Genomic DNA, 16,078 nt, shown 5'->3' on the forward strand with positions numbered 1-16,078 from the left:
CCTCCCTCCCTTTGCCTCCCTCGTCCCTCCTACCCACCCTCCGGCGTGCTCCTCCCCGACTCCAGGCCTCACCTTGACCCGCTCCAGCTGCTTGAGGACGTGCTCCCGCCGCCGCCCTGCTGCCCGCTTCCCCCCGGCGCCCCCTGGGCCGCCGCCGCCGCTCCCGGCCCCGCTGTTCCGCTCCGATTTCGAGCTGGGCGCCATTTTCACCCCCTCCCTCCACTTCCGGAGCAACCGGCCTCCTCGCCCCACCTCCGCCGCCTCCTCATTGGCCCTTTCTCGGGGCTGCGGCCCGCCGGTTGGGTGAAAGCCTGCACTCGGGCCTCTTCCCGCCGCGCCTGTCCATCACAGGCAGCGCGGCCCTTGATTGGTGGGGCCGGCACAGCCGCGCGGGCCGTCGCCGTGATCCCGCCTTCGAGCGAGGACGCACCCGTCAGAGGCCCCGTCCGCCCCGCTCGCCGACACGACTTTGATCTGATAGGCGGAGGCCCCCAGTCCGTCACGCCCCCCTGCGGCTGGTGGGTTTCCATGGAGACCGCGGGCGGTCCAGGCCCGTGGGCGGCGCGATGGGAGCCTGTGGTCCACAGCGTCCGGATTCCCGGAGCCCAGCGGTGTCCGCGCCCAGTCCGGGTGCGCGGAGGCCTGGCGAGCATCCCAGGGCCACCAGGCCGGGCCGACGAAAGGGATTTGCGAAAAAAAAAACCACAAAACGCCTGAGATTCGATTTAAACATCTTTCAGATGGGCTGGGGGGGGGCGCCTAGAGGGATCAAGAGGATGATGGCAGCATCAGTAACTTACCTATAGAGCGCTTTACACGTGCGGGACATGGTTCTGAGTTTACAACAATTCTATGTAGTAGGTCGCTATTATGCCCATTTTACAGATGATAGTAATGATCATCGTTGTTGAACGTGTGCTATGACTGTCATCTTCCTGTGCGTTAGATCATTTAATCGTCCCCCAACATTTTTCGAGATAGGCCTTTTTCTTATCTTCATTCTGCACATGATGAAACTGAGGCTTACGCTGTAGCCTGGTTCCTGAGTGCCTGGCCCGTGTATTCCTGAGATACGAGCTGTCCTGGCTGTAATCAGACAGGAAGGGAGTGATCTCACCCACAGTATTCTTACAGCCTCACACATTCATTTATTCACAGAATATTTATGGAGCACCCACTATGTGCTAAGAGCTGGGGATACAGCAGGGAACAGGACAGAGATAAAAAGGGAAATAAGTTTCTGTTACCTCATTCCAGGTGGGGTTAGAAAGTGAGGGGAAGGAAGAAGTCGGCTTAGACGGAGCAGTCAGAGAGGGGCCCTGTGAAAGGGAGGAGGAGGAATATTCCGGCAAAGACAGAGGTTTCAGGAGGATGAGGGTGGCATGATTGAGAGACCACAAAAAGGCCAGTCAGGCCAGAGCAAGAATGAGCAAGGAAAACAGATGAGGGCCAGGCAGCGGGCAGGGAGTATCTGGGGCTCATAAGCAAGCAAGACACTTAGATTTTAGTCTTCAGCATAGAGGGAGCCTCTGGAAGGTTTTTAGTAGAGATGATGGAATCTGATATGAGATTTAAAAGATCATTGTGATCCAACGAATTAAGTAAATGCCCATGAGTCCATACTGGTATAAAGAAATGATTGAATAAATGAATGGGAGGAATTGGACTTCTATATAGAAGAAGTCCAATTAATAAATGTACAAGGAGTGAGGGAGATAGAAAACCCATCAGGCAAACAGCACATTAATCATTGCAGCAGGCAAGATCTCCCAGTGGATGCTAAAATTAGTGGATGAAACTTTAAGGAGATTTGCCTGCCCTAAAAGTATGTCTTCTAAAATATTTATTAATCACTGGCGGTTTTTCAGTACAGTCATGAGCTGCATAATAATGCTTCTGTCAACAATGGACGCATATACGATGGTGGTTCCATAAGGCTAGTACCATGTAGCCTAGGTGTGTAGTCAGCTCTACCATCTAAGTTTGGGCAAGTATACTCTATGATGTTGGCACAACGACAAAATAACCTAATGACACACTTCTCAGAATGTGTCCCCACCATTAAGCGACACGTGACTTTGTACGTCCCCAGGTTGGGTTTTTTTGTTGTTTTTTTTTTTTGAGGAAGATCAGCCCTGAGCTAACTGCTACAAATCCTCCTCTTTTCCCCGAGGAAGACTGGCCCTGAGCTCACTTCTGTGCCCATCTTCCTCTACTTTATATGTGGGACACCTAGCACAGCAAGGAGTCAAGCAGTGTGAACTGGCGAACCCCAGGCCGCCGAAGCGGAACATGCAAACTTAACCACTGCGCCACCAGGCCGGCCCCCCCACCCAGGTTGTTTGACACACCTCCTGCAGGAGGTAGAGTTTGAGTCCCCTCGGTGGGTGTAGGCTGGATGTATTGACTCGCTTCTAAGGAATGAAGTACGAAAAGGGAAAAAGTGACTTGACAGTGGAGAAACCTGGCAGACACCACCTGAACCAAGCAATCCAGGTTATCATCATAGCCGTGAGGCCGGTGCACGTCATGGACCCCTGATACGATGGGATGAGAGGACGCAGTCACCTCTCTAGTATCGTCCCCAAAACTCAAGCCCTCAGTCTAATCATGAGAAAACATCGGATGTTTGTCGCAAGTTGAAGAACAGTCTACAAAAGACTGGACTAGAACACTTGCAAAGCGTCAGGGTCCTGAGAGACGAGCATGAGTGAAGAAACTGACACTGCTGAGGGAGCCTTAGGAGACGCGAGCACTAGATGAAATGGGAGGGCCTGGATGGGATCCTGGACCAGAAGAGGACTTGGAGAGAAAACGGTGAAATGAAAATGAAGGGTGGAGTCCAGTGGACACTATTGCAGCCATGTTAGTTCATCTCTTAGTGGTGACAAACGTACCTGGTTATGCAAGATGTTAACATCTGGGGTGGTTGGGTGGAGGGCAGACAAGAACTCTCTGTACCAACCTTGCCAACTGTCTTAGTCCATCTGGGCCGTCACAACAAAAATACCGTAGACTGGGTGGATTTACAACAAACATTTATTTCTCACATTTCTGGAGGCTGGGAAGTCCAAGATCAAGGTGTTGGCAGAGCCGGTGTCTGGTGAAGGCCACTCCCTGGACTGTAGACGGCTGCCTCCTTTGCTGTATCCTCACATGGCAGAGAAAGAGAGAGACAGAGACAAAGAGAGACAAAGACAGGTAAATATACAGAAAGAGAGAGAGAGAGAAAGACAGAGACAGAGAGACAGAGGGAGAAGGTTCCCTTATAAGGGCACTGGTCCCACTCACGGGGGCCCCTGTGACCTCGTCACCGCCCCGAGGCCCCGCCTCCTAACACCAGCACACTGAGGGTTAGGCTTCAACCCATGAATTTCAGGGGTACACACACATTCTTCTGTAAATTGAAAATTATTTCAATATAAAAAGTTTTTTTAAAGAGTTGGAGGGAAAGGCCGTTATGGCTACTGTGTGGAGTGGCTTAGGGGGATGGGGGCGGGGGCCAGAATGGCCTCCGAGAGGTGGGAGAGGGATGTCAGGGTGGCTGGGATTCTGGGAGCAGCAGTTGGACTAAAGACAAGGGGCCATGTTCTGAGCTGGTGGGTCATGCTGGTGGACTGGATGTGGGGTGGAGGCCAGAAGAAGGGAGGCAAAGGTGCCGTTGGCACCTGGGCGGGTGGTGGTGCCCTTCTCTGACGTGTGGAAGACCAGGGAGGTGTTCATCCGGGCCGAGTCAGTGGACGTGTCCTCAGCAAGAATTTCCAAGCCCTCCTACAGACCCAGGTCTTGGGGCAGCAAAGCCCTCCCGCGAGCTGGTGGGAATTGGCGCCTGGCGACTTCGCATCACATCCACCAAACTGCCCAGCTCCTGGCCACCTCGGCCCTTTCGGCCGGTGACCTCCTTAACCAGGGTGCAGGAAACCCTGCAGGGGTGCCCCTTATCCCCTTCCCAGAGCCCCCCTTCCACCTACCCCCATGGAAGAGACCCTATGTCAGTTACCCTTTATTGCACAGTGAACAAGCCCTAACACAGTGGTGTAGGACAACAAGAATCATTTAGCATTATTCTCTCCCATGGCCCTCAGTCTGACTGTTTGTAGTGGCTTTATGTGTAATGACCAACAGTGGGGAGCAAGCCGAAAGCCCATCCACCCAGTGGAATATTACTAAGTAAGAAAAAAGAACCAACGAGCTACGCCTAAAGCAAATACAATGTTATATGTTAATTATATCTCAATTTTAAAAAAGAAACAGACTGGGGCTGGCCCGGTGGTGCATCGGTTAAGTTCGCACATTCCGCTTCTCGGCGGCCCGGGGTTCGCAGGTTCAGATCCTGGGCATGGACCTATGCACCACTTGTCAAGCCATACTGTGGCAGGCATCCCACATATAAAGTAGAGGAAGAGGGGCACAATGTTAGCTCAGGGCCAGTCTTCCTCAGCAAAAAGAGGAGGATTGGCAGCAGATGTTAGCTCAGGGCTAATCTTCCTCAAAAAAAAAGAAAGGAAAAAACAAGTTAACAGACTAAGGCCACGTGTAACACATGCATGAATCTCAGAATCACTATACCAAATGGAAGCCAGAAACCAGACAGTAAACCCTCTGATTCCATTTATAGTAATTTCTAGAAAACACAGCCTAATCTATAGTGACAGAGAGCAGATCAGCAGGTACTGGGGGTTGGGGGTGAAGGAGAGGGAGGGAGGGCTGACAAAGGTGCATGAGGACACTTTTGGGGGTGATGGAAATGTCCAGTCTCCCAACTCCGGCAATGGCTTCGCAGCTGCGTACATGCTGAGTTTTGGAAGGGTCAGTTTTGACTCATATACGCTTTAAGTATTTTTATTCTATTGTCTGTCAAATAAACCTCGAGGTTTTTTTACTCAACAGAGATACAAGGACATATGGTGGCAAGCCCCCTCCACCCACAGCCCCAGCCACCCAGTTCTTCCCCAGAAACAGCCAATATCTTTTTCAATTTATGAAAGTGATCGAAATTGTTAGGGTCGCTCTGAAACTTTTATTTTTTCTCCCAGGACTAGCTCTATTCATGTCAATCCACATAAGGGTTTGAATGGTGACCCACAGAAAGATATGGTGATGTCTTAACCCCCAGAACATGTGAATATGACCTCATTTGGGAAAAAAAAAAAAAAAGATGTAGTTAAACTAGAGATCTTAAAATGAGATTATCCTGGATTAACCAAGCAGGCCCCACATCCAATGACTGGTGTCCTTATAGGAGACAGAAGAGGAGAGACACACACAGACACACACAGAGGAAAAGGCCACGTGGAAACCAAGGCAGAGGTTAGAGTGACACAGTCACCAGCTCAGGAATATGGATTGCCAGGAGGTGCCAGCAGCGGGAAGAGAGGCGGGAAAGGCTTCAGGAGGAGGCGGCCCTGCCCACACCCAGGCTTCGGGCTGCAGCCTCCACAGCGCGGGCAGATCGTCTGGACTTCTCGAATGAATACGTTTCTGGCGCTCTAAGCCAGCCAGTTTGTGCCCGTTTGTTACGACAGGAAATTAATACGGTGTGTGTAGACGGAATCCTTCTGTGCATCCTGGATCTGGTTTTCTATTATTTTAATAGGACTCACTTTAAAAAAATCGATTCTCCTCTTATTCGCTCATTCCACACGTGTTCATGGACCACCTGGTACGAGCGAGGCTGGCTCTGGATGCTGGGGGACGGCGGTCACCAGGGCCCAGTGTCCCCCTGCAAGTAGCTGTCATTCTGGTGTGGGAGGTGACAAGGGGCAAATGCATAAATCATGATGCGAGAAACGCCAAGAAGAAAAAGAAGCCAGGGATGGGGAGAGAGAGAAAGATATCGCTCTGGTTGGGGATTTGGCACGGGGCTCTCTGAGGAAGTGACGTGCGGGAGCTGGGGAGCCGAGTGGAGTCCAGGGCGAGAGGGGATCTTCACGGCAATAAACGAGGCTGCAGGGAACATCCTTGTATGAATCTGTTGGGGCTGTGTAAGAGTTTTTCCAGGGGCCAGCCTGGTGGCGCAGTGGTTAAGTTTGCTCGTTCCGCTTCGGCGGTCTGGAGTTCGCCGGTTCGAATCCTAGGTGCGGACATGGCACCACTTGGCACGCCATGCTGTGGGAGGCGTCCCACATATAAAGTAGAGGAAGATGGGCACGGATGTGAGCTCAGGGCCAGGCTTCCTCAGCAAGAAGAGGAGGACTGGCAGCAGATGTTAGCTCAGGGCTAATCTTCCTCAAAAAGATAAGTAAAAACAAAGATATTCTTATTAAAACAAAAAGTTTTTCCAGAAGAATGGATTGCTGGTCCTTGGGTGTTGCAGAGACAGTAATACTTCAAATATTCAAAATATTCCATTTGCTCCTCCCCTTGCTCCCCGCTTCTCGTCCCTTGGGGTCAGGCAGGACCACGTGACTAATCCTGGCCAATGAACCAGGAGCCGAAGGGTAGGGACGCGCTTCCGGGTGGGAAGCTGACTTGGGGGTCTCCTCTCTTTCTCCCACTGTGCCAGCACCTGTGGAGGCTGCTGTTTGGGAAGGTGCAGCCCCCGTCAGACTCGGTCCCTCAGTGACTGTGGCTCGGAGGTGGTGTGCGTCTGTTGGGATTGAATTGTGTGGAAGACCAACTCTGGGCTCGCCACTGACCTTTGGGCTTGTTTGTTATGCAGAACAATCTTGCCTGCCTGATACACATCAAACAGAACCAGTAAGATGTACGTGTATACACATATAGCTACATATATTACATAGACATATATCCTTTCATATATCCATATATATCCTTTTGTGTATATTATATATATACATATAAAGACATTGCTTATGAGGAGTTGGCTCATGTGATTCTGGAGGCCGAGAAGTCCCGTGATCTGCCATCTGCGAGCTGGGGCCCCAGGAGAGCCGGTGGCACGGTTCCAGTGTGAGTCCGGAGGCCTGAGACCAGGCGCGGCTGGTGTAAATTCCAGGCTGAGGGCGGGCGGAGATCGACGTCCCGGCTCGAGCAGGCAGGCAGGACAAGAAAGGGTGACAGCCTTCTTCCTCCTCCTCTTGTATTCAGGCCCACGGGTTCAAAGGTACCCACGCACACTGTGGAGGGCCCCCTGCTCACTGAGCCCCCTGACGGAAATGCTAATCTACCGAAATGCCTCACAGCCTCGCCCATCTGGGCACGCCGCACCCCGCCATCATCTTATAACATCACTTACAGTGACATGGCCAGCAGGCCATCACAAGTGCTTGGCTGGCGCACTTCCAGTTTTCCCAGATACCGTCAGGTCCTCATCTCTTTCTTTTTAATTTTTTTTTTCTTTTGAGGAAGATTAGACCTGAGCTAACTTCTGCTGCCAATCCTCCACTTTTTGCTGAGGAAGACTGGCCCTGAGCTAACATCCGTGCCCATCTTCCTCCACTTTATATGTGGGACACCTGTCTCAGCATGGCTTGACAAACGGTGCCATGTCCACGCCCAGGATCTGAACTGACGAACCCCAGGCTGTCAAAACGGAACATGCGCAGTTAACTGCTGCGCCACCGAGCCAGCCCCCTCGTCTCTTTCTGACCCTCCCTCTCCGCGGCCATCGCTGGCCTCTCTCCTGCCCTGCCCCGCCCCAAGCATAAGCCTTCTTCAGGGGTCTCCCTCCGTCTCCCTTCTCCTCTCATTCTACACTTTCTCCTCGGCTCATGTATCCTCTGTCTCCACTGTCCTCTGCATCCACTAAGGTTAAATTCAGTTGAGAGGAAAAGAAAAGGGGAGGAAGAAGAGAGAAGCAGTGGCTTCAACGGGAGCTCTCTTTCCCCCACGACCAGACAACCGGAGCAGGCTGGGCTGAAAGCCTGAGATCCACACGCCACCTTGACCTGGTCCAGCCTCACGGGTCCATGGGCCCAACCATGAGTTCCCGGCTGTGGCATACATGCCATCCCCCGCAGCAGGAGGCTGCCACCCGGCTGGTTCCTCCGTCAGCCAGACTAGCCGCACCCACCTGCTATTCAACCTCAGGGCTCACCTCTTGGCCGGCCCGAGAAATCACCCCAACAGGCGATCATGTCCTCCCATTGGAACCAGAGGTCACCCACCCTTTGTCACTCCAAAGCCTGCCTCCCACAGCTCCTGCTTCTTGACTTTGCCCCCGAGTGCACCCTCCACCCCCACGTGGCTCTATGTGGCATGAGGTGTCCCCCTCCTCTTCTGGGCTTTGAGTGTCTGTGACTAATAAGCCAGCGTCAATCTCATCTACTCAGCATTGGGTGTCATGTGTTCTGCCATCTTGTACTATTTAAGGCAGGGGACCCTCCTTCACCAATGGGGGAAGCAGGAAGTGATCAAAACTCTGGTCAGTCCAGGGATGGCACAGCCTTCCACGGTATGCAAGACCCAGGTTGCTTCTATCTTGTTGCTCCACCAATCAAGGCTTCTTTTCCCAACCTAATGTCATGGCCCAAGATGGCTGATGGAGTTCCAGCTATCACATCGTCATTCCAACAGTAGGAAGTAGAAAGACATCCCCTTTTCCTCAAAGCTGTACGTACCACTTCTGCTTCCATAGTCATAAGGCTGTACCTAGCTGCAAGGGAGCCTGGGACATGCAGTTCCTTATTCCAGGCAGTTGCAGGCCCAGCCAAAGAGCAGCAATGTCATGGATTGGGCCCAAATGCTGAAGGGCTAATTAGCCAGAGGACACTTCCCATGAGCCTCTTGCTCCCTCCCACATCAACCCTGCCTCCTCCCCTCACCCCCCAGCAGCCAAGATGAGACCAGATTGCCACACTAGCTGCCCACAGCGTTACTGCAGCTGTCCCTTGTCCCCATGACCCCAGAGCCTTCCTACTCATGGAGTGACACCAACACTCCCTCCCCATGTGAACCTTCCCTCCACGCAAACACAACCCCACATACGCTCCATGAGGTGCATTAAATGCTGCCGCTGAAGGCCAGCAGGTCATTTACAAGAGCGGTGGTTAGGTTCCTAGCCAATCAGCAAATTCCGTCCCTCTGGCCACAGGAACTGGCTCCAGATGGACACGTGACCAAAACTAAGCTGATGAGATTCAAGCTTGGGGCTTTAAGCTGGACTGACATTGGGGGTATCTTGGCACCACACAGAGAAGCCTGCTGGTAGAGCTGAGCAGCAGAGAGAGAATCCATCCTGAGGATGTCATTGAGTCCCTGGATGCAGCTATGCCTGAAGGACGCACTGCTCCAACATTTCCGCTCAAGAGTCAATAAACGCCCTTGTTCGCATTCGTTAGTTTGGTTTGGGTTCTCCATCCTTTGCAACTGAAAGAGGCCAACAGAAACTCCAACAGCTGGTTCTCATTGCTGCTTCCTGGGGCTAGGCTTGGTGCAGTAGTTCAGCAGCTCCCTGGGGCTGGCCCCCTTACTCTGCTGGGAAGACTGAGGGCCTTCTACACAATGTCCAAACCAGCGGCTGTCAGTCCCACATGGAGGACTTGGGGTGGGGCCTGTTCTTTTCTGGCCAAAGCTGAGACTTGCTCCCTGCCCCAGCCCTGAAGGGCTGCGAGGGTCCCCCCTCCCGAGACCACACAGTCCTTAGAAACGTGGGCAAAAATGATCACCTCTTTGGGTCTAAGTGCCCTTGGCTGTGGCAGGGGCATTAAAAGTGCAGACACCCTCTCTCTCCATCATTGCCCCTCTTTCCCGCCCACTGCCACACCGCTGCCATCTCCCCGTGCTGTTGCAGGTGCTGTCTGGGCCTGCCACACCCCTCAGGCCCCACCATCAGGCCCCTGAGTCCCCTTAGGGCTGAAGCCTGCTCTGCCCTAAGCGCCAGGGAGTTCGGGCCCTCGGGGCAGCCACCCACCAGCGACTGATGGAGGGAGCTGGAGGGTCAATGCCCCCAGGCCTGGCCCCACAGGCAGGTGACTCTGAGCCGGTGTCCTCTGCAACCTCTCAGCGTCCCCAGCGGGACTGAGCCCAGCTGCCTATGGCAGGAACTTGCCTGATAACGAGAGTGACTGACCATCCCAATTTGCCCAACATTAAGGGTTTTCCGGAGGCAGGATTATGAGTGCTAACAATGGCGAGTTCCAGGCAAGAGGACCCCCCGTGATAACTGAGCGATTATTCACTGGTCCCTTCCTTCACCCTGGCCCTTCCCTGCCTCCCTGCAGCTGCTTTCTCCCAGAGAAATGCACTCAATCCTCGTCTCAGGCTCTGCGGCCGGGAGACCCCGACCTCCTTCAGGCCCTTTGCCAGCCCTTTGGCTCAGCCACCCCCACTTGTGAGGGGCAGATGCCACGCTTGGAGCTTTCTGTCTGCCACTTGGCTTTGCCTTGTGACAGCCCTGTCAGGGAGGGTCTTCTGTCATTGTCACTTTGTGTGTGGGAAAGCTGGGGCTGGACAGGAAAGTGCCTTGCCTGAAGTCACGTGGCTGGTAAGGGGCACTTCTAGGGGAAGGGACCTGGGCAGGGACGGGCTTCCTCGCCGCATGGCACACACCGCCACTCTGGAGTTGAGGGCCCAGGATGCACTAGGCGCTGTCTGCCCACGTCATCTGCATTCTCTCATTTATCCTCACACCACTCCTGCGAGGTAAGACAGTCATTCCCCTACTTTGCAGAGTGAGAGACCAAGGCCCAGAGGAGCGGCAGAGCCCGGGTCCAAGCCCAGGCCTGTGGCTCTGAGCACACGTCCTTCGCGGGCACCTTGGTACGTGTAATTTCCTTCCGGCTGGTGCCTGTGGCCACTTGGGGAGGGGGCAGTCTGGCTGCCAGGGAGGCCAGCTGGCAGAGGGGAGAAGGGGCCGAGATGGCAGACCCGGCTGAGGGTCCCCAGGCCGGTGTCTGGGCTGGCAGGCTGAGCCCAGGCCTGCCCTGACCCCTTGCTGCCAGCCCCCGTTCCTCGGGGACCCTCTTGCGGGCTGCAGCGTCCTCCCCCCGGCCCCCTCCCCGACTCCTGCGGTCGGCCCAAATACCAGACAGGGCGCATCTCAGCTTTCCCCCAAACATTCCTTGCTCCCGGGCCGGGCCCAGGCTGGCCGAGGTTACGCAAGCAGAGCTGGGGTGGCTGCTGGGGGGGGACCGAGGGGACGGACCGGCCTGTCCTCACCACCTCATCCGGCAGCCCGCCCACCCTCCCCAGGGCGGGGAAGGGGGTGGGCCAGCTCCCGAGCCCCTGGGAGAACAGGCTGGGGGTGGCCTCTGCGTGGAGATGGGGGGGCGGTGGCGGCCACAGCGGAGGCTCCAGGAGGTGACCGCCTGATTTCCATCAGGGAGCCTGGTCGGCAGCTCGGGCAAGAAGGCAGAGCTGGGGCTGGCCATGGTAAGGGGGGGCGGGGATGGGTCTGAGAGGGGGGTCTGGCTGCCCCCGCATCTGGGGATGCTCCTGTCGCCATGGTGACCCGTGCCCAGCCGGGAGACGCCCTGACCTGGCCCTCCGCTCACAGCGGCTGAGCCTGCTGCTGCTCCTGCTGCTGCCCGGCCCCCCACCCGCCTTGGGCATGGAGGACGCTGCCTTCCCCCACCCTGGGGAGAGCTCGCAGCCCCCGCCTCGGGCCTGCCCGCTGCGCTGCTCCTGCCCCCGGGACGACACAGTGGACTGCGACGGCCTGGACCTGCAGGTGTTCCCGGACAACATCACCAGGGCGGCCCAGCACCTCTCCCTGCAGGTGGGGCCCACAGGGGGTGGGGGCCAGGGGAGTGCTGGGTTGAGGGTGATGGGGTGTGGGGCTCACGGGCAGGGTGGGGTCTCAGCGCTGATGCAAGTTGGCCTGGATGAGAGTGCTGGGGTCTGCGTGCCAGGGGCCAGCGGGGTTGGGGATGCAGACGTTAGAATTGTGGGGGCTGAGGTTGGAGGGTGCCGGGATCAACGTCCTGGGGCCAGTGCGGGGCACCTGGGGTCAACTGTGAGCGTGAGGAGATGCTGGGGGTCAACGTCTCGGCAGTCATGGGCTTGTTTGGGGTCGGGGTGATGGAGCACTTGGGATCCGCTGTGGGGGTGATGGGCTGTCAGGGCTCACGTGTTTAGGCTGACGGGGAGCTGAGAACCAGGGCCGGGGTCGCTTGTGGGAGGCTCAGGGTCACGGGGTCAGGGGCGTGAAGGCCTGCCCCCATCCCGCCCCACAGAACAACCAACTCCAGGAGCTCCCCTACAACGAGCTGTCGCGCCTCAGCAGCCTGCGGACCCTCAACCTCCACAACAACCTCATCTCCTCCGAGGGTGAGGGGCCGGCGTGAGGGGCCCCCTCCCCCCCGGCCGGGTCTGTGGGCAGCTCTGCGGCGGTTCCTGGAACTGCCCTCTGCTGAGCAGGATGGAAACTCAGGGGAGGGGGGGCTGTGGCTTTTGGGGACAGCGAGGGGGTGTCTGGAGGTGGCTCTGCCAGACCCGGCAGGAGCCCCGGGCAGCTGGCAGCAGGCGCGCCCTGCCTCCACCCCGCGCCCGGCCAGACCTGGGTCCCCTCGCCGCCGCCCCCTCCCAGGCCTGCCCGACGAGGCCTTCGAGTCGCTCACGCAGCTGCAGCACATCTCCGTGGCCCAGAACAAGGTGAGCCCCCCCGGCGCGGGGCCCCCAGCGCCGTGCAGCTGGACGGCATGGGGCGGGGGGGCAGCAGGACCAGCTCAGCTTGCCCCGCAGCTCTCGGTGGCCCCACAGTTCCTGCCTCGCTCCCTCCGGGTCGCAGACCTGGCTGCCAACCAAATGACGGAGATCTTCCCTCTCACCTTTGGGGAGAAGCCGGCGCTCAGGTAGCCCCTGGCCCAGCTGGGCCCCAGGCCTCAGCTATGCGATGTGGGGAGTGCGAGGGGGCAGCGCCCCAGCCCAGGGGTCCGAGGCGGGGGACAGAGCCCCAGCTGCCCGGGCTGGGGAATTCCAGACGGCCGCCCAGGCAGTCCCCGCACTGGCGCTGAGCCGGGTGTGGGCGGGCATGGCGTGGGGAGGCAGGCAGGCGGGTGCCGGAGCCTGGCTCCCCTCAGGGCCGTGTACCTCCACAACAACCAGCTGGGCAACGCCGGCCTGCCCCCCGACGCCTTCCGCGGCTCTGCGGCCGTCGCCACTCTCAGCCTCTCCAGCAACCGGCTCCGCTACGTGCCGCCCAGCCTGCCGCCCGCGCTGGAGCGCCTCCACCTGCAGGTGCCCTCACCTTGGCCCTCTCCACTCCTGGGACCCTGTGCCTCCCCAGGATCCCAGCCGTCAGAAATGTCTTTCCTTGGGCCTCTCCCCCCGCAGGGGTCCACGAGGGCTGTCTGAGCAGCCTTGCCCCAGAGAGGTCCCCGCTCGTCAATCCCTCCCTCGAGAGCCCTCCATGGCTCCTGCTGCCCTCTGACTCTGACCCTCAGCCTCCTTCTTTCCTCCCATCCCAGAACAACCTCATCTCCAAGGTGCCCCGAGGGGCCCTGAGCCGCCAGACCCACCTTCGTGAGCTCCACCTCCAGCACAACCAGCTGACAGACAGCGGCCTGGACGCCACCACCTTCAGGTGGGCCTGGGACCGAGCAGGACGGGCGCACAGCCTTGTGCTGGCAGTAGGGGCTGAGGATTCGGAGTCCGGGGACCCCAACCCTCTGTGCCCCTCCTCTGTATGACCCCTAACCCAGGGCCTCATGTGGTGAGTACCTACTGTGTGCCGGGCTCGGCCCAGCACCTGGCAGCATCCTTGCTCCCCACCGCCGCCCAGTGTCACAGCAGCCACATGAAGATCTCAGACCCAGAACCCTGCCCTGGTTACCCCAAGTTTACCTCCCAGCTACCTCTCTCAACTCATCGCCCCCAAGTTGGAACGTCAGGACCACTCCTCCCCTGCCCCCAGATCCACCGGGCCCCCACCTCTGGGTGCCCAGCCCAAGGCCGGCCCTCTCTCCCGCCAGCAAGCTGCACCGTCTCGAGTACCTGGACCTGTCCCACAACCAGCTGGCCGCGGTGCCCGCCGGCCTGCCCCGCACCCTGGCAGTGCTGCACCTGGGCCGCAACCGCATCCGGCAGGTGGAGGCGGCGCGGCTGCGTGGGGCACGGGGCCTGCGCTACCTGCTGCTGCAGCACAACCCGCTGGGGGCGGCTGGGCTGCCTGCCGGGGCGCTGCGGCCGCTGCGGGGCCTCCACACGCTGCACCTCTACGGCAACGGGCTGGACCGCGTGCCGCCCGCGCTGCCCCGCCGCCTGCGGGCCCTGGTGCTGCCCCACAACCGCGTGGCCATGCTGGGAGCCCGTGACCTGGCCGCCACGCCGGGCCTCACCGAGCTCAACCTGGCCTACAACCGCCTGGCCAGTGCCCACGTGCACCCCCGGGCCTTCCGGCGGCTGCGTGCCCTGCGCAGCCTCGACCTGGCCGGCAACCAGCTGACACGGCTACCCGCCGGCCTGCCCGCCGGCCTGCACACCCTGCGGCTGCAGCGGAACCAGCTGCGGGCCCTCGAGCCCGAGCCGCTGGTGGGCCTGGACCAGCTGCGGGACCTCAGCCTGGCACACAACCAGCTCCGAGTGGGCGACATTGGGCCCGGCACCTGGCATGAACTGCAGGCCCTCCAGGTCAGGGGTGGGCTGGTGAGCCATACTGACTGTCCCCAGGGCCCCTCTGTCCCCCTGCCTGCCCGGCTCCTCCCCACAGGGCTCTGAGTTGCCACACGACGGGAGCCCCTGCCATGCGCCAGCCCTGGGCAGGTCAGACAGCTCCAGCCTCCAGGCCTTGCCCGTGCTGTCCCCGCAGCCTGGTCCTCTGCCACCACTCCCTCCACCTCCCCAGCAAGCACCGCGGCCTCTAGCGCCTTGTGCGCCCTATCGATGCCACACCGTTGAGTGCACCTGTGGGTGCCGGGCGCTGTGCCTCTAGGCGCAGAATGACACAGTTCCTGGCCCTGGCACAAATACCCAGTTAGGCAGAAAGCATTGACAGCCCAAGTGAATGACAGAGCAGGGGGTGGGCATGAGGATGCGGGGGAAGCACTGTCTCGGTGACTGACTGAATCGACGTCTCCCGCGCCAGGCAGGGGCTCCGTCTGGGCCCCCGGCGCCGGGAACACGGTCTGCCCCAGGGAGGGCTCCGTTTACCTCTGTCGAGGGGAAGAAACTGGCGGCCACAAAGGGGGTCGAGGGGAGGGGGAAGAGGGACCGCGCTGGGCGGGCGGGGGAGGGAGGCGAGGAGGAGAGCAGTGTGGGGCTTGGCTGAGTAGCTGGCCCAAGGCCTGGGGCCGCCACGGCGCCATCTCTGCCCGCCCGCCCGCCAGGTGCTGGACCTGAGTCACAACCAGCTGTCCTTCATGCCCCCTGACCTGCCTGAGGCCCTGGAGGAGCTGCACCTGCAGGGCAACCGCATCAGCTATGTGGGCCCCGAGGCCTTCCTCAGCACGCCCCGCCTGCGTGCCCTCTTCCTCAGGTGCCCCGAGGGTGGCCGGGTGGGGCTAGTGGCGAAGGGCAGGGGTGGACCCGGGTGGGCTGTGGTGGACCCAAGCAGCCCGGGTGGCTCCGGACTGGGTGGCCTCCTCCCCCTGCATCCGCCCTCACGCCCACCCCTCCGTCCAGGGCCAACAGGCTTCACATGACCAGCATCGCACCCGAGGCCTTCCTGGGCCTCCCGCACCTGCGTGTTGTGGACACAGCAGGTAACCCTGAGCAGGTCCTGGTCCGGCTGCCACCTACAGCCCCACGTCGGCCACGGGCAGAGGGCCCCTGAACCCAGAGGGGCCCAGCAGTGCAGCCCAGGCCCCCGGGGCTCCGCTGGGCCATGGACTAAGGAGACGGCGCCCAACTGGGGCTCCACCTGGCTCTCCCAGACCTCGAGGGCTGGGCCTGCCTGAGCCATGCTGGGTGGGGACACTGCCTCCACTCACAGAATGGAACAGAAGCACGCGGCTCACATCCCAGGCGCCAGAGCACGCCGGCCCTGCCCCCCACCCCACACAGACAGAGACAGCGACAATAAAGTCTAACCCTTTGAATTGCTCACCACCTGCCAAGCGCCCTTCACCTGCCGCGAGGGGCTCTCCCCACCCCCGCGTCCAGCTGGGGAAACAGGTTGTGGGATGCTAAGTGGGTCAGGCAATTTGGTCCAGGTCCCTTGCCCAGTGAGTAACAGGACTGGCTTTCAAGGCACATAGGGGTCACCAAGCACCCCACACATGGCCCAACCACACACGTA

The 16,078-nt window shown here is 58.9% G+C and overlaps 2 protein-coding genes across 7 annotated transcripts in view; one reads left to right on the top strand and one right to left on the bottom strand.

Moving 5' to 3' along the window:
* Positions 1-229, bottom strand: part of DCAF15 (DDB1 and CUL4 associated factor 15) — a 12,350-nt gene extending 12,121 nt beyond the window's left edge. The window contains exon 1 of the mRNA XM_046685441.1: positions 73-229. Within this exon, the coding sequence (XP_046541397.1) occupies positions 73-204 (132 nt within the window). The 5' untranslated portion in view covers positions 205-229. The remainder of the gene's footprint in view (positions 1-72) is intronic.
* Positions 230-11,132: 10,903 nt separating this feature from the next.
* On the top strand, positions 11,133-15,885 carry PODNL1 (podocan like 1). 6 transcript variants are annotated; one of them, XM_046684891.1, is made up of 10 exons: positions 11,133-11,274; positions 11,399-11,620; positions 12,078-12,171; positions 12,431-12,495; positions 12,586-12,695; positions 12,924-13,080; positions 13,311-13,426; positions 13,815-14,487; positions 15,168-15,316; positions 15,463-15,885. In XM_046684891.1, the coding sequence occupies exons 1-10, from the start codon at positions 11,272-11,274 to the stop codon at positions 15,611-15,613; spliced, it is 1,740 nt and encodes a 579-aa protein (XP_046540847.1). In that variant the 5' UTR covers positions 11,133-11,271; the 3' UTR covers positions 15,614-15,885. The 6 variants fall into 6 exon arrangements, with proteins under 6 accessions (XP_046540847.1, XP_046540848.1, XP_046540845.1 ...); XM_046684892.1 differs by having other exon boundaries at positions 13,815-14,472; XM_046684889.1 differs by having other exon boundaries at positions 12,431-12,695.
* Positions 15,886-16,078: the final 193 nt, after the last annotated feature.

The sequence above is a fragment of the Equus quagga genome, chromosome 14 (assembly GCF_021613505.1).
Source record: "Equus quagga isolate Etosha38 chromosome 14, UCLA_HA_Equagga_1.0, whole genome shotgun sequence".
NCBI classification, from domain to species: domain Eukaryota; kingdom Metazoa; phylum Chordata; class Mammalia; order Perissodactyla; family Equidae; genus Equus; species Equus quagga.